The sequence below is a fragment of the Pteronotus mesoamericanus genome, unplaced genomic scaffold, assembly GCF_021234165.1.
Source record: "Pteronotus mesoamericanus isolate MK-2021 breed Mesoamerican mustached bat unplaced genomic scaffold, CSHL_Meso_final contig_74, whole genome shotgun sequence".
In the NCBI taxonomy this organism is placed as follows: Eukaryota; Metazoa; Chordata; class Mammalia; order Chiroptera; family Mormoopidae; genus Pteronotus; species Pteronotus mesoamericanus.
In genome coordinates, this window is record NW_026555247.1 from 13871210 (window position 1) to 13897866 (window position 26657).

Sequence of the window (26657 nt, forward strand, 5' to 3'; positions counted from 1 at the left end):
AGATTGGGCAATCCAGGGTTCCAGTGCAGGAGAAGAAAGCCTGAAAACCTCTGGCTGTAAAATCCTATGGGAGTTGTGGCAGCAGAAGAAACTCCCAGTCTTACAGGATAGTCCGTTGGAGGGACCCACTGGTCCTAAAACATACACAAACCCACCCACTGAGTAATCAGCATGAGAAGGGCCCAATTGCCTTGTGGGTAGCAGGGGAAGTGACTGAAAGCCAGCTGAGAGCCAAGCAAGCAGCATCATTCCCTCTCGGACCCCTCCCCCACACAACACAGTGAAGTGGATTGTCCAGTCCTGGGGAATACTTAAGGCTCTGCCCCTTACAATGTAAAGGTGTGCTGAGACAAAGAAGTATGGCCCAAATGAAAGAACAGATCAAAACTCCAGAAAAATAATTAGGCAACAAGGAGATAGCCAACTTATTAGATGCATAGTTCAAAACACTGGCAATCAGCATGCTCACAGAAATTGTTGAGTAAGGTCACAAAATAGAGGAAAAAGTGAAGGCTATGCAAAGTGAAATAAAGAAAAATATACAGGGAACCAACAGTGAAGGAAAGGAAACAGGGATTCAAATCAACGATTTGGAGCAGAATGGAGAAATAAACATTTAACCGGAACAAAGTGAAGAAACAAGAATTCAAAAAGAAATGAGGAGAGGCTTAGGAACCTTGGGGACAACTTTAAATGTTCCAGCATCTGAAGGAGAAGAGGAAGAGCAAGAAATTGAAAACTTATTTGAAAAAATAATGAAGGACAACCTCCCCAGTCTGGCCAAGGAAATAGACTTCCAGGAAGTCCAGGAAGCTCAGAGAGTCCCAAAGAAGTTGGACCCAGGGAAGCACACACCGGGGCATATCATAATTACATTACCCAAGACTAAAGGTAAGGAGAGAATCTCAAAAGCAGCAAGAGAAAAGGAGACAGTTACCTACAAAGGAGTTCCGATAAGACTATCAGCTGATTTCTCAAAAGGAACCTTTCAAGCCAGAAGGGACTAGAAAGAAGAATTCAAAGTCATGAAAGGCAAGGACCTACATCCAAGATTACTCTATCCAGCAAAGCTATCATTTAGAATGGAAGTGCAGATAAAGTGTTTCCCAAATAAGGTCAAGTGAAAGGAGTTCATCATCACCAAGCTGTTATTATATGAAATGTTAAAGGGACTTATCTATGAAAAATAGTAAGATCAAAACTATAAACAGTGAAATGTCAACAAATACAGCTATCAACAACTGAACCTAAAAAAAACAAAAACAGTAACAGAATGGCAGGGAAAGGGGGAGAACAGGGGGTGGGGGGAAAGTACAGGGAATAAGAAGCATAATTAGTTGATACAAAATATACAGGGGGAGGTTAATAGTGTAGGAAATGGAGAAGCCAAAGAAATTATATGAACGACCCATGGACGTGAGCGAAGGGGGGTGGAAATGCTGGTGGGAGTGGGACTGCAGGGCTGAGGGGGATAAAGAGGAAGAAAAAAATGGGACAACTGTAGTAGCATAATCAATAAAATATACTTTAAAAATCATTAATTAAAAATTTCCAGTGAGTCATGTGGGTGTGGTGTTTGAAAAATCATTATATTGGTCATTCAGTTTTCTCCACCTGAAAACGTATTTTTGCTCTGGATTCTAGAAATTTTTTAATTTCATTTTAAGCCTGGTTAGATGATAATCTTTCCTAAGTTTTATTTTTTATTACAGTTTATATTCAATATTATTTTATATCAGTTACAGGATAATCTTAATTTATTATTTATATCAGTTTTAACACAATTACCCTTGTTTTTTACTAATTAAATTTTTTCATTTAAGTATATTGTATCTAATAATAAAGTGCCCCATCATAAATGTCCAGCTTAATTAATTTTTCCCAAACCAAGGACACCTGTGTATTCAGGACTCCAGAAACTCCTGTCATTCCCTTCTCCAAGGAGTGTATCCCACCTCTCCAAGGATTCATGTACATGTGAATAGCCTAACTCATTTAGCATGAGTACATATCCAAAACCACATGTTTGTTTTTAATCATAGCAATTAAAAGACTGCTTTTTTCTGTAGTTAATATGTCACAAATGTTTGGTTTAGTTTCTGTAGAAAATGTTTCCTGACTGCAATGAGAGAAAGTGGAATACATTGTCCCCTCTGTCGTGGAACTGTGACTAGAAGAGAAAGAGCATGTCCTGAACGGGCCTTAGACCTTGAAAATGTCATGAGGAAGTTGTCTGGTAGCTGCAGATGCTGTGCAAAACAGGTACAGTAAATGTGATATAGTTCTTGAAAGTCAAATATCTACTCTGAAATTCCTGTCTGAATATTCTTTGTGGGTACCACTTCGAAGAGAAAGAAGTTATTTAGATTCATAAGTGGGGTGAAAATGCCAAAAAAAAAAAAAAAAAAGCTATGACTATAGATTAGAAACTTTACTGAAAACAGAGACTGAAAGATATAATCTCTGAATTTACGATAACATTTACCATGATCTTTTTTTCCTCAAAGTAATTATTAATTACCTACTAAGCATAGATATTATGAACTAAATGAAATGAGCAAACTGGCATTCCACTCATTTAAACCCCATTTTGATACAGATTCAACCATTAGTTTTTCTGATGGTAGTATCATCATTGCAATTTTGCACATAGAAATAACCAAAAGGATTTTTGTAGTCAGCAAATCAATTAGCTGTCCACTTTACTTGTGTATTTATGTGTTTCATGCAAGAAATCACAAAATATCATCAGATATTTTGCTTAAGTTTTAAGGATCAAGTGGGAAAATTAGGTATTGACAAATAACTGGCATTAATTCTCCAATCTGGATTTTATTGTTCTCTCATTTGGAGGACTGAAATGGGGAAATGTGGTTAGGCTTTGAGTATATACATGTGTCTGTGGATTTATTGCAGCTACTTTTTCAAATAGCTAATACCAGTGAGTAAAACCAGTTGCTATTTCATGCATTTATACAAGTCAGATCTGTGTTTCCATCTCTTTGAGGGAGGTCTTAACTGACAGGGCAATGAAGTAAAGCTGGAAAATATACTTGAGAGATTTTTGGCTCTGTTCTTCAGTGAGAAACTGAAAAATATTCCAAGTGTTAACCAAGGAGTGTAGTTTTTTTAAAGTTCTTTCTAATTCTGCTAAGTTGCAGTAGTTAAATAGCCTAGTAGCATGATGAATCCTCGTAGTACATTTATTTCTCGTACAAGTATTGTTTCAAGTGTAAAATTATTTAATATTTTTTTGCAGTGAGTTTACAAATATGACTTCTCCATCGTCTGTGCATTTTGGACAGAAACATATTAAGAATTAATCACTTACTTAAAAAGAATCTCTTGTTTAAATGGAATATTTAGTTACCAATTTTTATCTTGTTTTCTCTTTTTGACAGTATCTCAAGTCTTGTGAATTTTATGTTGAATTAAAAGTCACCTTTCGGCAGCTCTCTAGGGAGCATGCCCACACCTTTCCCCCCTAGGCACCTTTTCCTTGCCTCTATCCTAAGCTCCAAGGGCCCTTCTTTTGCCTCTAACTTGTTCCCTAAGTCCATTTCTTCTACAGCTCACTTCTTCTACCTCTGTGACTTTCTAAATAAATTTTTTTTTATAGTTAAAGTCTTGGCTTTGAATTCTTTCTTAGCCAGAACTCAAATAGTGAGGTTGCTAAACGAAGGTCTGGTGTGACTGCATTGGCCCAACACGTGGTACTGTTCTTGCTGTCAACAATTGGACTGTTCAGTGCTTTCTTTACTTACTGTGTGTCTCTTTCTGGCTACTGGGGGGCTGACCTTGTAGATGTGGATAGACCTTTCTGTGCCTAGTGATTTAAAGCAGCACTGTCCAGCATCCTCTCTGTGCCTTTTTTGTTCCTCTAGCTATATAAATAAAATTTTTTTTTAGTCACTTTACATTTTAATCAATAATTTACAGATTAAATTCTATCGCATGAGACATCATTACAAGTCTTGCAAGAAGTATCAAGATGAATATGGTGTTTCTGCTATCATTCCCAACTTTCAGATCTCTCAAGATTCAGTAGGGAACAGGTAAGCAATATTTATTTTTAAAAAGAGAATTTTTATAGTCAAAATAGAAATTGTCTTGGGAGCTATATGATAAGGTGTGTTTTGTGTTGTGTATCTGTGTTTTTAAAGTAAAATGATATGAGAACTATATCATTTGTGTATTCAGAAGTTTGATAAATGTAAGATTACACATAGCAGATCAACTTTAAGCTTATGTTATTTAAAAATCATTTTAGGAAAATCTACACTTTTTTGAGTAAAAAATAGACTTGAGAGTTGAAGGCTATTTTCTTTTGGAACTGAAATTATTTAAAATCTAGGAAAAAACCCCTTTCAGTAATATATTTACGAACTGGAATCTTCTTTTTGCTACCTAAGAAATAGAGTTATATGAGATTTTTACTCTGATAATAAGATGTCATGTAAAGTGAGACCTGGTACTATTAAATTATTAGTTCTAGTTCAGTCTCAATTTTTTTGAAAACTAGGTTTTAGCTTGATTTATATCTTAGTGGCTCAGATTTCTATATATTAGATACTTTATGAAATATATTTCATATAGAAAAAAGGCCAAAATGGATATGTGGTTTAAAAAATAGTAATAAATAGCTAATTACTCACTAACCCAGGTCAAGAAGTAGAACACTTTTTAGGACCTTAGAATCTCCAAAGCCCATGATCAGCTGAACCCCATACACCCAGAGGTAACCACTATTCTCTTTTTTGGATCATTCCCTTTTCTTTACAGTATTATCACCACTGCATGTATCCTAACGATGAAGTGTTTAACTTTGAAAAACTGAATAATAGCAAGCACACACACAATTGTGTAAAAAAAAAGGCAGTATAGGGAGTATTATAGAGAAAGACCCATGAGGCAGTATGTTAAGCAGAGACTTTTATGATTTTATTTTAGTAGCAATTTATTTCATATGTTGCTAATTTTTGGTAATGTAATCACTGATACTTCAGTCAGGCTTTTTACCTACTCCTCAATTTAAACTATTCTGGTAAAAGCCTTTAGTAATTTTCTGATTGCCTATTCTGCAGAATCCTTTCATTTTCTCATTTTACTTAGTGTCACTGGATGAAATCAATACTTCTATCTTGTGATATTTTAAAAATTCCCTTTGGTGCCTTCATCTCTTATCACTTTATTATTGTACTTCTCTATTGAAATTACTCAATGGTTTGTTACTAACTCAATAGATTATTCTTAAGGGCAGGGACGGTATTTGTCTTGTTGAACATTGTATCTCCAGCTCTTAACAAAGTTCCTAATACATATGATTTGTGCAATCACTGAGTGTGAATTGACCCAATTTTCTTCTTAAGAGACGTGCCTTCTTCCTTTGTATTCCTCAGATCCAGTTCGTCATAAGTACTATAGATTTCTTTTCATTTTTTTATTTTATTTTTAAAATTCTTAAATTTTAATTTAATTATATATTTTTTAATTTTAAAGATTTTATTTATTTATTTTTAGAAAGAGAAGAGGGGAGGGAGAAAGGGATAGAAACATCAATGTGTGGTTGCCACTCGAGTAGGTTGCCCCTGCTAGGGACCTGGTCCACAACCCAAGAATGCACCCTGTCTGGGAATTGAACCGGTCATCCTGTGGTTCACAGGCCTGACTCAATCCACTGAGCCACACCAGCCAGGACTATTTTATTTTATTTAATTTATTTATTTTTATTGTTGTTCAACTACAGTTGTCCCCATTTTTCCCCCACCACCAATCTCCCCTGCTCCACCCACACCCACCCCCCCATCAATCCTGCCTATTCCCCTGCCCCCATTGGCTTTGTTCATGGGTCCTTTATGCATGTTCCTTGACAACCCTTTCCTTTCTTTCCCCTGTTACCCCCTTTCCCCCACCCCCCTGGTCACTGTCAATTTGTTCTTTATTTCAATGTCTCTGGTTATATTTTGCTTGCTTATTTGTTTTGTTGATTAGGTGCCACTTAAAGGTGAGATCATATGGAATTTGTCTTTCACCACCTGGCTTATTGCATTTAGCAAAATGCAGTTCCATCCATGCTTTTGTGAAGGGTAGGAGCTCCTTCTTTCTTTCTGCTGTGTAATATTACATTTTGTAAATGTACCACAGTTTTTTTGATTCACTCATTTACTGATGGGCACTTAGGCTGCTTCCAGTACTTGGCTATTGTAAATTGTGCTGTTATGAACATTGGAGTACATAGGTTCTTTTGAATTGATGTTTCAGGATTCTTAGGATATAATCCCAGCAGTGGAATTGCTGGGTTAAAAAGCAGTTTCATTTTTAATTTTTTGAGGAAATTCCACACTGTTTTCCACAGTTGCTGCACCAGTCTACATTCCCACCAGCAGTGTACAAGGATTCCTTTTTCTCCACAGCCTCACAGCCTCACCAGCACTTGTTTGTTGATTTATTTATGACGGCCATTCTGACTGGTGTGAAGTGGTATCTCATTATGGTTTTAATTTGCATCTCTCTGATGACTAGTGATGTTGAACATCCATCCTTTCATATGTCTCTTGGGCCCTTTGTAGAACATACAAGGGGCCCAAGAGACATATGAAAGGATGTCTGCTCAGGTTCTTTGCCCATTTTTTAATTGGATTGCTTGTCTTCCTGGAGTGGAGTCGTGTGAGTTCTTTATATATTTTGGAGTTCAAACCCTTGTCTGAGATACCATTGTCAAATATATTTTCCCATATGGTTGACTCCCTTTTCATTTTGCTGATATTTTCTTTAGCCGTGATTTCTAATAGTAGTATCCCTCATCTGTGCTCTTCTTTTCTATCTCTGTTGACACTTCCCTAGCTCAAGCCCTCATCATCTTTCACTTGAACTGTTTATTGCAATAGGACTTTAGGTAGTGGTCCTCCTCTAATCTGTCTTATATACTCTTGCTAAAGTGATATTTCAGAAGTGCAATTCTAATCTCTTTCTCCCTGTCTTTGTACCTTTCTCCCTATATCTTGTCATCACTTCTCTTGGCCCCGTAACAATATTTCTCATCCAAGGTTCCATGGATCACTAAGGGCTCTGAACTATCTAAACTGGTAAATTTTTATTTATGTACATTTTTTTTCTGAGGAGGTCAAGATTCTTAGGGGGTTCCTTGATCTAAAATCCAACAACTGGCTTGTAAGGCAAAATTTCTTATTCTAAAGCCCTTTTTGATCTGGCACTTGCCTTTTTAACCTTTATCTTTGTTGATTTCCCATCATTGCATCATATGCTTTAGTCATGTTGAATTATTTGCATTATACCCTTGTCATCCTTGAGAAACACTGTAACTTAGTGGTTAAAAATGAAGGCTTGGAGCCAGACTGCCTAGGTCCTAGGCTTTGTCACTTACTAATTGTATGATTTTGGTAAGAAATTGTACCTTAGTTTTCTCATCTGTTTAAAAAAAGTGGATGGTGGTGAAGTTACTATTAGCACCTCATTGGGTTAGGAGTCAATAAATAGGTTAATACAGGTAAAGCATGTTGCATAGTACTTTCTTCAGTAAATGTTAGTTTTTACTCATCATCATCATTGTAATCACTCTCTTACCTCCATACTTTTACCAGTAGTGCTCCCTTTCCTCATGACTTCAACCCACACTTTGCCAGCTGGTGGACTTGACTTTTTCTTTTCTTTGAATACTTAAGGCTAGACCCTCTAATCCTTTATATTTATTTTTATGTATATTTATTTTATATATTATATTTATGTATATCTTTTTGTTCAGAATGAGGTTATTCGTATTTATATTCTATGCAAAATTCTAATTGCAATGGAAAAAACTGAGCTTGTATTTAAATTTTTTTGGTAAGGAAATTGGTGAAGAAGGGAAAAGAAGTTTTTTAAAAGTAATTGTTAGGAAATATAAGATATAAAGCCAGAATATAGTGAAGATCTTGGGAGGAACCAGTTAGTATGTTCAAATTAGTTATTTTGAGGGAAATTTAGTGAAGGAACTATTTTCAAAGACTAGGGTTCCAGGTATAATATGTGAGAAGGTTATAGAAAATCACAAAGAATAGTGAAAGATTCTGGGTCTAATGAAAACAGGGGTGGGGAGAAAGTAGATACCGGAACTTAGAGGAAAAAAGCTTTATGTAGAGAGCAGTTGGAGAGGGATATAGTCAGTCAAGGCAATTTTGCTGGAAAGGAGTCTGGGAAGTAAGTACCTCCTAACTTTCCTCTTGTTACATAAGGCTGTATTTTAAAGACCTTCGATGTAGGCTATCACATGCCTTATTACAATTTATTAAAGCTTTTCTTTCAGGGGCTCCTCTGTGATATTCTGGTGTAATCTAGGTGTAGTGATAGAATGCACAAGGCATTATACATTCAGGTAGTTTTCCATGAAGATTATTTCTAGCAGCTACATTTTTTTTTTTTTAATTCTTACCTGAGGATATGTTTCTATTGATTTTAGAGAGAGAGGAAGGGAAAGAGAAAAGCATCAATGTGAGAGAGAATCATCGATTGATTGCCTCCTGTATGCACCCCAACTGGGAATCAATCGAAACCCCAACCTGGTATGTGCCCTGAGAAGGGATCGAACTCACAACTTTTTGGTGTATGAGATGATGCTCCAACCAACAGAGCCACCTGGCCAGAGCTAGCAGCCATACTTTTTATAAACTTTATTTTGGTGAATTTAAAGTTTCTACTCTTTGTTAAGTAACTGGAGAGAAGATATATTTTATATTGTTGATTAAGAACAGGTCCATATGCTGTAGTTAATAGTTAGTTGAGTAGGGTTTGGTGGCATCTTATGAAGATTCATTACTTTAATAAGGGCCTCTCTGGTCCTGGCTGGGTGGCTAAGTTGGTTGGAGCATCATCCCGTACACTAAAAAAGGTTGCGGGTTTGATACCTGATCAGGGTTTATACCTAGGTTGCCAGTTCCATCCGTAGTCAGGGTGCGTACGGGAGGCAACTGATTGATGTTTCTCTCACCTTGATCAAACAGATGTTGTCTCTCCTCACTCTCTTTAAAATCAATACATATATCCTTGGGTGAAGATAAAAAAAACCAAAACAAAAAATCTGTAGCAAATTCAAGGGACCACTTCAGAGTAGAGTCAATGTTTTCTTAGAATACAGTTTACAGGTCTCTCTCATAAGTACAAATGGGTAATTAAGACTCTGGACTCTGGTTATGGAAATTTTTAAAGTGGTATTTACACGTACCATTCTTGGTAGTTAAACAGTTTTCAAAATAAACCCATAGATCATTTCATTATTCTCTTTTTTAAAATTTTTATTTATTGATTTTAGAGAGAGGAGAGAGAGGGAGAATCATCAGTTTCTTGTTCTATTTATTTATGCATTCATTGGTTGCTTCATATATGTGCCCTGACCAGGGATGAAACCTGCAACTTGGCATATTAGGATGACACTAACTAACTGAGCTATCTGGCCAGGGCACATTTCATTATTCAACACATATTTATTGTACCTTCTGAACTACTGGGCATACTCTACATGTTATTGAATATAGAAAGATGAGTTATAAAGACGTAACCTCCTTTTCCATATATATAAGTAGTATAACTTCCAGTTCAGTGGTTCAAAATCAGCTAGCACTGATTTCAGTCAGATCATTTAGGGTAGAACTATTAGACTATTAACTCTTGGAGGACATTGAACAAATTATTGCCTTGGCATGGGTAGTTTCTCATAATAATTATATAAGAGTGCTGATGTTTTACTAAGGCCATTTCTAATTCATAACAATAAAATTCTGCTTTTAACATGTAAGAATGTATCTTTCTGTTTTCTTTAGCCCCTAGAAGTGAGGAGGAGGAGGAGGAGAAAAGGAAGATGCATGTAATCATTGATAAACCTAAACACATTTCTATTTTATCTTCTTTGGATATTGTTTTGGTCTGTTTGCAGGCTTTTCCTACTAATCTTGATTCTTTGTAAACATTAATAACTGGGGATCAGTAAGTTCATAGTCCAAATATAGCTCTTCCATTGTTCTTAATAGATTTCTCGCCAAGGTGTTGAACTTTTTTTTAAAATTAGTATTCTTTTTTATTTTTTAAAAGATTTTATTTACTTTCAGAGAGAGGGGAAGTGGGAGAGAAACATCAATGTGTGAGAGATGCATCAATTAGTTGCCTCACATGCAACTCAGGCATGTGCCGTGACTGGGAATTGACCTGGTGATCTTTTGGTTCTCAGGCTGGTGCTCAATCCACTGAGCCATAGCAACCAGGGCCAAAGTGGCTAAATAACTGTTAAGGAATCTGTTACAGCATTAGATAAAATGCCCTTTTCTTATTTATAGGCATTTGTATATATTCTAGATAATAATCTTTTATTACAGGTATTGCAAATATATTTTTGTACTCAAAATTGAAATTTTTTGCTGTTTTGTAAAATGTAAATATAGAACTTGAGATTTTTCTTTATTCTAAAAAGACTAGAAATAAGATACTTTAGTATTTTGAAAACTTTGCTCTAGGGAATATCACAATTTAATTTAGCATAGAGTGACATAATCATACATAGTTTTGTTTTTTATCATAGTGAGGATACTTAACATGAAATATCTATCCTTTAACAGATTAAAAAAATTTAAAAATTTTTAACTGTACAGTATAGTATTATCTATAGGCACCATGTTGTACAGCAGATCTCTAGACCCTATTTTGCATAACTGAAGTTTTATACATGTTGATTACCAACTCATTTCGCCTTCCTCCTTCCTTTTGCCCTTGGCAGCCATCATTCTATTCTTTGCTTCTAAGAGTTTGACTATTTTAGATACCTCATGTAAGTAGAATCATGCAGTATTTGTCTTGTGACTGGCTTAACTTAGTATAATGTCCCCAAGGTTCATTCATGCTGTCACATTTGCAGGGTTTCTTTTCTTTTTTTAAAGGATGAATAATATTTAATTGTATTTATATACCACATTTTCTCTATCTATTCATAAGGTTCTTTCCAAATCTTGGCTATTGCGAATAGAGCTGCAGTTCTTCAGGGTCTTGATTTCAGTACTTTTGGATGAACACCCAGAAGGGGGATTGCTAGATCATATCATAGGTGTATTTTCAATAGTAGCTGCATTATTTTGCATTCCTACCAACAGCATACAGGGCTTCCAATTTCTTCACATCCTCACAAACACTTGTCTTTTTTTTTAATAGCTCTCATAACAGATGTGAGATGATATCTTGTTATGGTTTTGATTTACATTCCTCTGATGATTAGTGACATTGAGCATCTTTTCATCTACCTGTTGACTATTTGTGTTTCATCTTTAGAGAAATGTCTATTCAAGTTGTTAACCCTTTTTGTAATTAGTTTCTTTGCTATTGAGTTGTAGGGGTTCCTTTTGTATTTTAGATACTAATCCTATATTAGGTACATGGTTTGCAAATAGTTTCTTCTATTCTGTATTTTGCCTTTTCATTTTTCTGATTGTTTCCTTTGCTATGTAGTAGCTTTTTAGTTTGAGGCAGCCTCACATGTCTACTTTTAATTGAAAATATGGTGTCAGTAATAGATTTTTTTGTTGTTGTTGAACCCATTCAGACATTTCTGAAGTAAATGAATAGGCTACCAGTAGTAGTTAAGGCATGATATAGGATGATTAGGAAAGACTACATTGATATAATGATAGTAATAATGGAAAATAGAGAATTATAATAGGAGATGGAAGAGAGATAGTATTTAAAAAGGACATTAATTTTGATATTAATTTTCTTTAAATCAGAATTTTGTGATTGCATACCTCATCAGTTAAAAATTTTGAGCAAGTACAGCTAGAATATGTGTTTATATAAAAACTATGCATGTATTTTATGGTACTGATACTTTATGTACATTATAAAATGTAAAATTTAAGTGAAGATGAAATGTTATTTTAAAAATAAATTTTGCTTTATTTAATGATATAAAATATATTTTATTCTTAGTTTTGTTAATATTTTTACTGACAATATTGTTGACTATGTTTTCTTAAATTTTTAAAAATCTTAGTGTAACACTGTGATACAGTAATTAGAGATTTGGATCTAAGTTGACTTGACTTTGATACTTGTTTTGATGACTGTCATGGTTGAAAAAGATATCTACCACACAATAAAATATAGATCCAAATGGAAGAATTATGTCATAGGTTGAGATTACTAACATTTTCAATCTCATCTTTCCTGATGATGTTACAGGTGTTTCTACAAACCAATTATTTTGGTTGTTATATTTTTAAAGGACATGTTAAAACTCAATGATTATATTTATATGGATAATTTAAAAACTGAGTAGAAAAATCTGTTACCAAGTTTAAATATATAGATGTGAGATTTTAATAAATGGGTGACATATTGTTTTTGGTAACAAAATTATATATAACATCTTTTTCATAGTTTCAGTTTGTTTTAAAAAGCAGTTTTTAGTCTCCACATTGTTAAAATGCCATCTTTACCTATATCTAGGAGACATTAATCTGCCAGAAAGGTACAAAATTGGTGGCTTAATAGTCTCTTATTTGAGTATTAAATGGGAGTTTGCTTCTATACCTGGCTTAGAATATGTGTGGAAAGAACATTGTTATCTGTCACAGAAGGGAACTGTTATTGGAAGGGTGCCTTTGCACTAAATACACCTTGTCATATGTAGCTTATGAAAAAGAAACCAAAAAAGAAAAGAAAAGAAAAGAAAATTAAAAAAGGAAAGAACATCTGTCAGGGAGATTGGTTCCAGGACACTCCTTGAATACCACTGTCTGTGGATACTCAGGTCTCTTATATAAAATACTGTGGTGTTTGCCTATAACCAATATTTGCAGATAGGCTACAGCAGGCTTTGCCTATGCATTACATCATTCACATGGATTTAGCGTAGTGCTCCGTGTGTGGCAAATTCAAGTTTTGCTTTTTTGGAACTTCCTGAGATTTTTTTTTCCTGAATATTTTCAGTCCATGGTTGGTTGAATCTGTGGATGCAAAACCCTTGGATGAGGAGGACCAACTGTGCGGCTTGTTTTTTTGTGAAAGAAAAATGAATAACCAGTCATTAAGTTTAACAACTCTTTTAAACCTATGTGGTATATATGCCTTGTATATTTTTTGTTCACTAGTTATCTCATTTCTATTTTAAAATTTCTGCTGTTGAAAGGCTTTGTTTTTGTATAATTGACCACATTGATGAAATTCTGTAATGTCCCTGTATGGATTACTCACTCTTCCCTCAGGAGTCCTCTAATAATGCATATGACACATGACTCTGGCATGGGGTCTGAATGAGGATGTCAGGTTGTTCTACATATTAAATGTTGGAGAGCCTAGTTTCTTTTTGGAAAATGAACGTTCAAATATTTTTTTAAACCTATTCTACTTTGAAGGCCACATCCTTAAACCATATCCTAGTTACAATCCAAAAAGTTCATGAATTCTTGAGCCTACCTCAGCATTCAAATACTTAACTAGCTTGGATAGAGGCAGAGGTATTCTTAATCTTAAAGTCTAAAGGACCCAGGGAATTCTTTTTTTCTTTCTGCTACGTAGTATTCCATTGTGTAAATGCACCATAGTTTTTTGATCCAATCATCTACTGATGGGCATTTAGGTTGCTTCCAACCCTTGGCTATTGTAAATTGTGCTGCTATGAACATTGGGGTGCATAGGTTCTTTTGAATTAGCGTTTTGGTGTTCTTAGGGTATAGTCCCAGCAGAGGAATCACTGGATCAAAAGGCAGTTCCATTTTCAGCTTTTTGAGGAAATTCCACACTGCTTTCCACAAACGACAGCATGGATGGAACTAGAGAGCATAATGTTAAGTGAAATAAGCCAGGGGGCGAAAGACAAATACCATATGATCTCACCTGTAAGGGGACCCTAACCAACAATACAAAGATGCAAGGAAAATAAGACCAACAAAACTGAAAGGAAAAGAAACAAACAGAGACAAGAGGGATGGAGGGAGGGGGGGAATGGGGGAAACGGAAGGGAATGGGAGGGTCGGGGAATGTGTAGCAAGGTCTAAAGGACAAAACCAAAGGGGAAGGATTGAGGGAGCGGGGGGTGGGGGCAGGGGAAGGTGGTGGGGGAAAGGCAGAGACAAATGTATTTGAAAAAATGAAGAAAATAAATTTAAAAAATAATAATAAAAAAATCATTCCTAAAAAAATAAAAATAAAAAAAATAAAGGACCCAGGGAAGTGTTATGCTGTACATTTAAGGTAATTCTGCAAAATTCTATGTCCTTATACTTTTGTAACTGCATAAATTCCTTTTGAAGGACATGAATAAGAACACAGTAAGCAGTCTTAATCAGAATTTATTTGAAAAGTAGTTAATGCCATGTATTTTGTTGTTCAGAACAATTTGAAGTTTAGGCTTTTAAAACAGATTTGAACTAGTCTTCATTGGCTGTTCAAGTTGATGAATCTGTAATGTGTTTTATTACTTGATGTATTAACTTTACCCCCCTATGCTTCTTAAGTAATAGGAGTGAAACATCCACATCTGATAACATAGAAACTTATCAAGAGAATACAAGGTAAGCTTTTGAAAATCCTGCTACTTTAGTAAATAGTATCTATTATTTTATAATAATAGATTTTTAAGTTAAAAACTTTTTATTCAGTTAAATCACCAGACACAAACTGGAATGGAACTTGGTAGTTTAGAAATAAATGATGCAGTTGCTGCTTTTATGGATCATGTAAAATTAGAAGAGTTTTTAGCTATCCTCTTTCACTGTGGTTAGGTTTCTTTCATGCATAATTTAGGTAGAGTTGTCAAGATCGAACTGTCCCTTGCTGAATTCAGAGGTATTAAAACCTAGTGATGCATGACCCTCAAAATGTTTTGAAATACTGATCAGTTTGCTTATCAGTGCTTTTTTTTTGTTTTTTACTTTTTCCTAGGAATTTTGTGTGTTAAAGTCCCAGAGACTGGGATATATGAAAGATATTGATGGAAGTCTTTTCAAAATTAAGTTCCTAGGTATAGGAGGTTTCCAAATGGGGACACCACAGGATACTAAAAAATTTTAGGGTGCATGCAGTCATATCTGTTGGCCTCACACGAAAGACCAAATTAAGTTGTTTGGACCTAACTACTTAATATATGGAAGAGCAAAGTTTTTGTTTTGGTCTAGAGGTGCCCTGAAAAAGTTTACTGAGACATTAAAATGAGATTGGGAATATTGGTTGTAGATTATTTATTAAAAACATAGGTTTTTTTCCCCTCCAAAATAGAGAATCTTTGAATAGTATAATAATTGTAACTTAAAAAAAAACCCTTGTAGTAATTGGTTAAAAAATAGGACAGCATTATTTCTATGTTGTGATCTGTGATATCAAATTAAGTATGCTTCATTTTAAATTGTTTTATAGTTCTTCTGGGCATCCCACGTTTAAGTGTCCCTTGTGTCAAGAATCAAATTTTACCAGACAGCGTTTACTGGATCACTGTAACAGTAATCACCTTTTTCAGATAGTTCCTGTGGTAAGTACATATGTTTCTGATAGTCTTCAGCTTATGTATGCTGTTCCATTTATTTCACTTCATGTGTACAACAGGGAAGGTAGTTGATTTAAATTTGGAAGGGGCATTATCAATAAGGTAGGGTTTTTTTTCAGTAAAGGATGAAATATTTGAAGTAAAATGAGATTTCAGTAATTTACTTATGAAAGGGAGATACTTATTGTGAGGATAATGTAGAAGAATAATCTAGAGAAGAGTGAAGTAATGAAAGGTGAATTGGGGGTTTGTTACCTAGCCCTGGGGTTTCTTAGTTTCTTGGTCTATAGGATGCAGTCAGCTCGATCTGGTCAGGTGGATATGTTGTAGGTGAAAACTATTAGTAAAAATAAAGTCACTAGGTATTTTTAATTTGTATCCTTGCAGAATCTAGTATATGAATTCATACAGCAAGGAAGGAAAGGAATCATACTTACTTTTTGATGCATATATATCTTTTTGATACCATTTTGAGAGTGTGTAAGAAAGTGGTGAGACCTTTTTGATGAATGAAGGAGATAGTGCAGAGTGCAGGATTCCAACATTGTGTTAATGATCCTACAACTCCTCATTTGGAACATGAGTTTCACAGGTAAGTGATTTCAATTGTGGATGAAACAGGAGAAAGTGAGCTAGAAGAGTACTGCCCTTTCAGCTATACATTTTGACATATAAGTATTTGCTTCAGAAATAGGAATAGAATGATATAAATAAGGATTTTAGATATATCTATACAGTTTTAATGGATGTACTAGAAAAAAATTGTGAAAAACTATGCCTCAGTAACTATTGAGGATGCCCTTAAACTTGTCTCATAGCACTAAAGGAGACATACCACCGACTTTGCTCATTAGGACAGGGTCAATTACTATTAAATAAACAAATGTGCCAAAGATGTCTCTAGGAAAAAAACCTCATATTTAAGAGATTTTATTTGTTTTATATTGCATTTTAAGCAAATTTCTATTTGTTTATATGTTATATTCAACATAAGGTAGACTTTGGCTAGAGTCCAATTACTGAAGTTCTTTTTTATTTCATTTCAGAATGTCATCTATACTTTTTTAAAGATGTACTTCATTTAAAACCTTAAGGATGCAATTTAAAGTTTACTACACTTTCACTTTACTTATAAGTGAATTAAGGCTTATAATAATTATATCATGGTTGTTGTGTGGTTCAAATGAGATTACATACTGGTTAATGATAACTGCCGTTACAAGTAGTATTGTTAAAAGGCTAGATGTGGTGTTTCTCTTGAAACAGTTGTGTAATTTGAGATGTAAGTAATAGAATGTATAAGGTTTCCTTTTTATCGTGTTGTGTTAGAATAGTGTAATTTATCTAAGGTAATTTGGTTGACGAATGATCTAGTCATGGAATTTGGTTCTAGAATGCCTTTCATGTAGGCAATTTTAAGTTTTATAAGTCTTTGTTTAAATACTTTCAATAATTATAATGTTTTATTTTCATTGTTTTTTATTTAAAACATTGTTTCTCATAGACATGTCCTATTTGTGTGTCTCTTCCTTGGGGAGATCCTAGCCAGATTACTAGAAATTTCGTTAGTCATCTAAATCAAAGACATCAGTTTGATTATGGAGAATTTGTGGTAAGTGAATTCTTTAAGATTAAGAAAATACTGTTTAAGTATTCAAGTTAAATTAACATTTTCAATCTAGACTTGAATTTTAAGGCAAGCTGTTGTATCATATTGGATGGTTACAGAGCAAGTTCTATTGTTTCTGTAATAATATAGGTGAATTTTGGTTTGCGAAAGTGGCAAGAAGTTCAATATAATGTCCACTTTCTGTACCGGAGAGATAAATAATAAGAGGAAGGGCAAACCCTTAGATTAACAAAATGATTTTTATGAAAACTGTATAAGGGGACATTGTAATTGCTAGAGAAGTAAAATTGGTACAACAGATTAAGGAGGATGTATTTTTCATGTAATGTAAGTTGCTTGCTAAACCCATTATAATAGATATATGTAGCATTTGAGACACATTTTTAAAAATGAGGGAGCTTAATTATCAAGTAAAGGGAGGTTGAATGGTGGATTCTGGCCTTAACTGACTGCCTTAACAAGGTGAGTGAGGAAAGTTACGTAATGTAAAAATGGATCTCCAAAGGAAAACATGCAGTTATTTCTGTTTCCCAAATGTGTCATGATAATTTAAAAAAAAAAAAATTAGATATGGCTTTTGTTTTACTTATTGTGATATTGTTTTTTATTCTCTTTAGTGAATTAAACCTTTACTAATTTAAAATTAATTTTGACAAAGAATAGCTGATACTTACTTTCAAGTTTAGGTAGTAAGTACAGGCACATGCAACTCTGACAATGGCATGGATAGAATTTACATTTTTCTCTACCTTCCCAGTGTTGAGGTTGCATAATTTTTAATAAATGTTTCTTTTGTGGAATTTGCATTTTTAATCATACTATTTCAAAATAACAATTCAAATGCGTGTAAAATTCAGGTATACTCTTATAATGTTACTATTTTTATGAAGTAATTGTAGATTATTTTAAAATTCTCATTGTAAAAAAAGTTACTTTGTCTGGAGGACTGTGTACTTGGAAAAACAGAAACATATTTGGTGAGCCACTTTTGGGAATTTGGCAGATTGTGTTACCTTGCCACAGAAAAATATGTAATTTTAATTATTTGAGATTGCTAGGTGGAAGCCTATTCTAAAACAAACCCATAGGATGTAATTGATAGCAAATAGAATTTTTTAAGTTAAGAACAGTAGTATAACTAAGTTTGAGCTATAGTTTTTAGCTTCATGTGATGGTTAAGAAGCTGTTATTCAACTCTTCATTCAATAAAAGCTTATTTTCTTTAAAATGAATTTATCTTCACACATTTTGATTCTTTTTTAGAGATCACACAAAATTTATGATTGTGGGTTGCCCTTAACTATACTTTGAATTAATGTCTTACCATAAGGCATTTTTAACTTAATGATTTTCATTCTCTGCTGCTCCTTTCTGTTGTTCATCAATTATTCCTAAATTATTACAATTAAATTTAATTTTTATTAAAGTTTATATATATAAATCCTGTATTTTAAAGGATATATGTTGGCCCTGGGTGGTGTGGCTCAGTTGGCTGGGGCATTGTCCCAAAGACTGAAGGGTTTAGGGTTTGATTCCCGGTGAGAGCACCTGCCCAGATTATGGGTTTGAATCCTCTCTTGAGGTGCATATGAGAAGGCAACTAATCAATGTATCTCTCTTTCTCTCTTTTTCTCTCTCTCTCTCTCTGTCTTAAAGCACTGAGAAAAGGTCCTTGGGTGAGGTTAAAAATAAACAAACAAATAAATAAAGGATATATGTTGTAACATAAACTGTTTCAAGTATGTGTAGTGTATGGCAAGATGTGTAATATATTGGGCAAAGTATTGAATAGTGTACTTTGTTTTTCCTATTGACATATTAATATTACCATTTTTAGAATCTTCAGCTAGACGAGGAAACCCAGTATCAAACTGCTGTTGAAGAATCTTTTCAAGTAAACATCTGAAGGCTGTAGACACCTGTGCATCTTTGTACCTGCAAGTGCCATCTTTAAGGAGAAAACTACATGCAGTCACCATTTCAATTACTTGATGTGTATATTAATAAAAGTAATTAAGTCTATTGTTTTAGTTTTTTAATTGAAAAATAAAGATGGGCCATCTAAAAATTTCATTCTTTAGATAAGTTAAAAAATGAATGTTAGGATATTACCTTTAAAAGCATTAAAATGATTATATTTCATTAATGTAATGGTGAAAAGGGAATCCCTGTTGTACTTTATCTTTTTTGTGTTACATATTCTTGAATTTTTCCTTAAGTTGCTTTTGAAATTCGGTGCAGTTTCTCCCATTGATGTTATTGTACACAGGTAAAATGCAATAGCACGTGCTGAAAGATGTGATTGACATGAACCTAACAGATCTGAGCCAGTTATCAGAATTGCAGAATTGAGACTTGAAGTGCTAAGTGAAACAATCCAAAGGAAAAAAATTTTAATACAGATTCTAGCTGAAGAATTCAACTATAAGAACATGGTATTTATATAACATTTAGTATTTTTGAAGACTAGTGAGATTTCTTTAATAATTTTAACTGTTCAAAAAGTGAAAGCTCAACGTAAAGATATTTCTTTTTCTTTGCTATCAGAAGGAAATAATCAGAAAATTTCTTTGGCAGGCAGTTGGTAATTTCAAATCTTGTTTGTTCGGCTGACTAATTTATAAGTGTAAAGTATATTAACTGAATTACAGCTCTTTGGCTTCAGAATTTTCAATAGCTAGTATTTCTAATGAGCTAAGCTGAAACTTTAAATTGGAAACTTTGAGTTGGTGATTCAGTTGTATGTTCTACATATATTTTAAGTGAAAAGTTTGGCTTCATCTCATTTGAGAAATTCAAGCAAATCTAAAGATGTATATGTATAATATACACACACATATGCATGCAGTTTATCAGGTCATATACAGAATTTATTAAGATTTAAAAAATAGATGATATGGGATTGAAGTGTTTATCTAATTTGATTAACATTTTGTGTATCACCAAATTTTTGCAAAGTAACAGTCAAATGCTAAATGGTCTAGTTGGCTGCTATTATACCTTGAAATTAGTTTACACACACACACACACACACACACACACACACACACACTCACACTCACTCTCTCTCTCTCTCTCTCTCTCAATTACCTGTTTTTATGGTGCTCATTTGTTCTCAAAAGATAATGCATGACTATGAAGTAGTGAGACACATTTTACCAGCCACTATGTTTCACTACTTTTTAGTCAGACTGGGTTTGTTCTTAGTATTCATTAATGAGAATCATAACTTGTACTAGAAGGCCGAAATCACAGAATAAAAGATGAAGGGTGGATTAGTACACATTCCATACTAATATAAATTGTTTATGCTTTCTTTAAAATAAATAACTAAAAGAACATAAAATCTCAGAAGTAGTTTGCTGCTAATATATACGTATATTGTATAAAAAGGTATATTTTGGTTTTGTTAAAACCCTTGTTGACTTTTCTACAGTGAACCTTTTTTTAACTTGGTTTAATAAAAATGTTAATTTTGGAAGTGGAGTTTTGTAAAAACCTTTTTCAGTCAAACAGTAATGACTTTATGGGTAGTAATAACAGTCACCAAAAAGCCATACATCTTAATGAACCAAGGCCTTTGTTCTGTCATTCGAAAGAGTGATGTTTACTATGTGCTAGAGCATTTTCTCTGCAGTTACATGAGTGTAATTGTAAGAATAGCTGTTTAACTTTTTAAAAAGAGACTTTGACCATAGGTTTTTCCAATTTAAAGCAATAACTTTAGTACTTTCTTTCAAAGTTTAATACTTTCCAGTATGTCCAGTTAAACCATCTTGGGATGTGAGAACTTCAAAGGAAAATTGTAGTAGAGGTCATCTTGATGAAATTGTGTTTTGAAATTATGTGGTTAGTTCAATATCATTAATAGTCGTGTGTCTTTCATATGAACTTTTTCATAAAGAAAATACTGACTTTATTTGCTGTTATCTGGGAACTCCTCAGTGTGGAAATGTTTGTTTATAAAGTCTCCCCTCCTCTTGCCAGTGGATTAAGAATAGGGATTTACAGATTTACAGTTTAAATTCATGAAAAAGTCCTTGTAGCTGAGTCAGGATAAAAGAGGGGAACTATTGATACTCTGATATCTAAATCTCACAATACCACTTAGGAAAAATGATTTCCCTCAACAGATTACAGTTTATGTTGTTAAGCAAAGTCTTATTTGAGATGTATTGCTTTATTTTTCAATTAAAAGTGGTTTTCTCCTACTTGCGTGTCTAATTAAAATTTTGTCTAGAGGCAAACATGATGTTTAATTACCATAACTCACTCTGGAAGACATGTAGGAGATAACCTATTACTTTGCACTTAAAAATTGGATATGAGAAAGCTACCACAAGCAGATGCTATATGTTGGATTTAACTTTATAAACCTATTTTATCTATTTCAAATGTTAATCAATTTGTAAAGTTTTATCAAGTATTCATGCAGCAAGATTTTCAAGCCCTGTTGGCAACCAGTCAAAAAGATAAGTTAACTGGTTAATAAATACTTTTATATGGAGAATTTACTCTTAAGTAAGATACCAGGGCTGTAAGAATATATTGCCAAATATAATGTCATATACCTGTTGGGCTGCTCAATAGGTATGATCTTAGTGAATCATAACTTTTACAGAAACCCCTTAGGGCTGGTACTCAATGAATAAACCCTTTGTGGAGGTGGTGACATTTTAGCCTTTGTAGAACAGTTGTGACCCAGAAAACATGTAAATACATGTAGTATAAAACTCAGAGTGTGAAATGCTCATTCCGTGATACAATTTGGTGTGCAATGTAATTCTCTTATTGTGCAATACAATTTGAAAAATGATGGGGAATGGAAACGAATTTCATTAAGAGATTAAAAGAGGATACAGGAACCTCAAGAAAATGGATGTTACAGCATGTATCCCCGCTGCCCCCAAGAGCAATTGTCCAGTCCTGGGGCCAAGAAAGATGACAATTGCTGCACTCCTTTTCTGAATGAAGAAGATAAGTGTGTATTCGACTGTGTACTTGATTGAAAAACTTGCATTAAACTATACCGTACAATTTGTATGTACAACAATAGGAATTTTTAAAAGAGTATAATGATGAAAGATACTGTTGCAGAATCTAAGATGAGCAGGGCAGGGGAGCAGATATGGAGGAGGCTGGTAAGAATTAGAACCATTTTAGGGAGGTTATAGAGAAAAAGAAAATACTCGAGATGTGACAGAAGAAATTTCGTATTTGGATGGACAAAATAATGATACATGATACCGAAAGTGCACCAAGTGAATAATAGCAATAGCCTTTTTAATCTGAGCTCGGATCAGGGAAAACCATTTCTAGAATCCCGTAAGTCCCCTTGTTCCTACTTGCAGTCATAACAGCACCATTACTAACCTCTGATACCACAGATTGTTTGCCTGCTTTTATACTTTATATAAATGGAAGCACCCAATAAAAATTACATCTGACTACTTTTGTTCAATGTTGTTTTGAGATTTTTGTCAGTTATTAATTTAGTCAACAGTTTACTTACAGAAACTTTTCCAGAACAGAAAAGCTAGAAAGTAGCTTCTAAAGCTACTTTTCAATATTTTTAAAAGTTGTGTTAGATGTATTGCAAGTGGTTCTTTCACGTATGTTGGCACCTAGCGGGGGTGGGAATGCCAAATCGCAGCAAAAATGGAAAGCTAGCTGGTATTCTGCTCATAATAATTAAGGAAAGACAGGTGAAGGGTATAACCTAATGGCCTTCCACTGCTCTCACCTGAACTCATAAGCTATCGATAAGACTTTCTCTTTTCAGGGCATTTTATAGGCACAGGATTTTACTATGTAAGGGCTGTATTTTCTGGGAATAGACTAATGCTACTGATAGACAAAAGGGCCAGCTGCAGCAGATACAGGAGGAGAGGGCGCATAGGTCTGCAGGGACACTGCAAGCATTTGAGGCAACTAAGCCTAATTTCTTTGGCCAAATGACCTGTTTTTGATGATTCTGTGGGTTGATATTGAGTTGTTCTGGACAAATTATGTATCCTTTCATTTCTCTGGATTATGAGGATTGAATGAGTTAATACAGGAAATGCCTGTTACCTTTACCATTACTGTGTATACGGTATGAATCTACCAATTGTGTATATATCTGGCAGATCGCCAGTCTTTTCATAGATTCTCCCAGGAAGTCAGGCAGAATTTGGATTTTTTTCCCTTTTGGAATAGAGAACCTAAAGGATTATTGGTCTTTGCTAGCTCAACTTTTCTAGGAAGATCTGAGGCATTGTCTTTTTCTCCAAGAGGAACGAATACCCCAGACAATGAGAAATTTTAAATAAAAATATATCTTCTAGAAAAACCCTTATAAAGACCAACCAGCTGGTGATCCTACTTCTCAATCAAATCTATGCCAGGATTTATAATAAGAAATTTACTTAACTGACCCACTTTTTTTAGTTTTACTGAGATATAATGGACATACAGCACTATACATTTAAAGTGTATAGCATAATGATTTGACTTACATATATTGTGAAATGATAGCCACAGTAAGTTTAGTTAGTATCCATTGTCTCATACTGATACAAAAAGAAAAAAGGAAAAACATTTTCCCTTTGATGAGAGCTGTTAGGATCTACTGTATTAATGACTTTGAAATATACAGTAGTGTTAATGATAGTCAACATGTACATTATGACCTTTTTAAATGCTTGTTTCTTAGCTAATAACATGAAGAAACCACTGTTTAAAATAAAACTTGCCATATTTGCAATATTAGCCAATTATCTGAATGGCTTACATATGATAATCTAGATTATTCAGTCATCTCTTTAAGAAATTTTAAGAGTTAAAATAGCTCTTTTTGAAAAGTTTGTGAGTGTTGAGAATATTACTTTACACCAACTTTATTTTTTTATTTCTAGGCAGAATAATAAACATTAACAATATTTTAGGTGGGGAATAACTTGAAAAATGTTTTAGGGAGAATAGTGGCATTTGTGGCATTTTTACAGATCTCTAATATCTGGTTTAATGGAAGATAGCTGGATTTTTGCATCTGCATCTTCGTGAATCTGTTGTGTAGGTTCTGGTTGAAGCATATGAAGGCAGTCTAGTGTCACATAGATAATGTAATTGGAAAAAGGAATATTTTAATAACCTTTTTAGATAGCTGTGGATGTTCTTTGATACTATGCCAAAACTCAAGAAATGATAATTTCTTAAAAGTTAGTTGCTATCTGAAACCATGGCAAACTTTTTGTACATGTAAGAGCAAAATCCAATGGCCTGTCTTCCACTTGGAATGAATCTTGTACCCATGCATGATTTTGTAACATTGTGTAATGGTCAGTTGGAAGATTGGTAGTATGAATTATTTAGATATTCCAAACTTGACACTTTTAAAAATATTTGTATCAAATCATGTTCGCTAGTATCACCATTAATCTCATCACTGTTTAAAAAAATGGGAAGCTGAGAAGATCACAACTTTATCAAAAATCTCATTTTTAGTCCTGGGTGGGCAGCTCGGTTAGAGCACTGTCCTGACACACGAAGGTTGAGGGTTCCATCGCTGGCTGAGGCACATACAAGCAGCAACCAATGAATGCATCCATAAATGGAACAGCAAATTTACATCTCCCTCCCGCACCCCCACTCAATCTCAAATCAATAAAAAAGTCTTAGAAAACATTAAAAATCTAATTTTTGCTTAAAATCTTAAATTTCATCATTGCAACAAGTGGTTTGTTTTCTTGAAGTGACAGGCTCGATTCCTCCAAATACCCAAGTCTGAAAAAACATGTTTATCAGCTGCTCTTTCCAGCAAAAATGGTGGTGCCGTGGAAAAGTTCCAAAGTCCAAACACTTGCACAAGTGTATTTCTTTGAGACAATCAGTGCAAGACAGTGCTTTGTGCGTATTTCCTATTTCATTACATAGGATATTAAAAAGTCTTGTGCTTAAGGGTTAAATCTTAAAACAGATTTTACTATTTGAATGAAGGCATCCACTTGTTTACATGGGCATCTTAATAAAACTTCCTCCAGCCAATCTTGTGGTATGACATGTACCATTAAAGTTTGGAATTTTGCATTTCAATCAATTCTATTTTATTGCCTTGTTCCTCATTTTTTAAAATTTTATTTTCAGTATTTATTTGTCAATTTTATTTTTAATATTAACAGCAATTTCAATTTTCTTATTTCCAATAATCAATTCATTTGTGCCTATTTCAAAAGGATGTATGTATCTTATAGATCAACAGCACATTTAGATCAACTTTGGATTAATTATTTACTCATTCATTTACCTTTTTTGGTATACACTCCAAAGGACAAGATATTCATCCTCTTGCTCCTCCCAAATATTAAAGAAATTAATAACAACTTAGTTTAAAGAAAGACTTAAGATTAACTTCTTTTATCTCTTCTAGTTTTGTTTCCTCTTCAATGAATGATTTTACCTTGGCTTATAACCCAATGAACTTCACAGGGATCCATCACTGTCCTCTAAAGGATTTATCTTAAGACAATGAAGTGTACTTTAGAAAACTTTCCTCACGATTCCGTTAGTCCTTTCAAATGGGAGAAGCTAGCCCAATAGTGAATGAAATGACCCAGAAGCCTAAACTTTTGATGAAGATTTAATTATATGTTTCTCATATCCTCCTGAGAGCATCTGTGTGCCCAGAAAGAATTTTGTCAAATTGAGAAGACGTTTAAAGGTAGTGATACTGTCATTGACCAATGTAATTCATAGTTTTGCTTAGAGAGGGCTACACAGAATTTGGACGAATTGCTCTTAGTCCCAATAGCCAGTGAGTCGTAGAAGCAGAGAAGCAGAAGCACAGCATTTTACACCTGATCCTATGACAAATCTATTTTGCTCAGTTGTAGAACTATGAATTTCCTTTCAAAATCTACTAATTCTCTATATTCTTTTGCTAATTGCCTCTTCATGTGCCATCTGAGTTTGCACTATATAAAATTCCAGGCACAGATAGAATACTGGTATTCATAACATTGTTTTTAAGAGGTTTATAAAGAAGGGGGAGAGTGTTCTCAGATATAGAAGTTATAACTGCCCAATGGAGAAATCTGAAAAACAGTGAAGAGCATCTAAAACAGAATGCACCTATAAACCAGCCATCTAATATTATTATTAAAATTTTGGTGTATGGCACATATATAAATATATATATGTCATTTTACATAATTTTTATCAAGATGGGTATGTTTTATGACCTGAGTTTTTAATTATCTGTCCTTTTCCAGTGTCAAAGATTCTATGTTTTTAATAGTTCCATACATTCTAATGTATAGATGTACAATTAGCCTCTTACTTTGCACATTTAGGTTGACTCTATTTTCTGTCCAGAAAGTATCCAGCCACGCACTATGAAAAATAGACATTTATTGAAGCAGATACAAGACCCAGGGAACATTGTACATAAGGCAATGATGCCTCAGTCCCTTTCAAAATTATGACCTTGAAGAAACCTCTGGTTCATTGGTAGTGGTTTGAATCAAGTCATTAGCAACT

General features: G+C 33.9%; 1 protein-coding gene across 1 annotated transcript in view; it reads left to right on the forward strand.

Annotated features, from left to right (window-relative positions):
- RNF138 (ring finger protein 138) overlaps positions 1-19655 on the forward strand; it is a 31351-nt gene extending 11696 nt beyond the window's left edge. Inside the window, exons 2-7 of the mRNA XM_054583506.1 lie at positions 2097-2262; positions 3940-4055; positions 14487-14543; positions 15385-15496; positions 17016-17123; positions 18979-19655. Of these exons, the coding sequence (XP_054439481.1) occupies positions 2097-2262; positions 3940-4055; positions 14487-14543; positions 15385-15496; positions 17016-17123; positions 18979-19047 (628 nt within the window). The 3' untranslated portion in view covers positions 19048-19655. The remainder of the gene's footprint in view (positions 1-2096; positions 2263-3939; positions 4056-14486; positions 14544-15384; positions 15497-17015; positions 17124-18978) is intronic.
- Positions 19656-26657: the final 7002 nt, after the last annotated feature.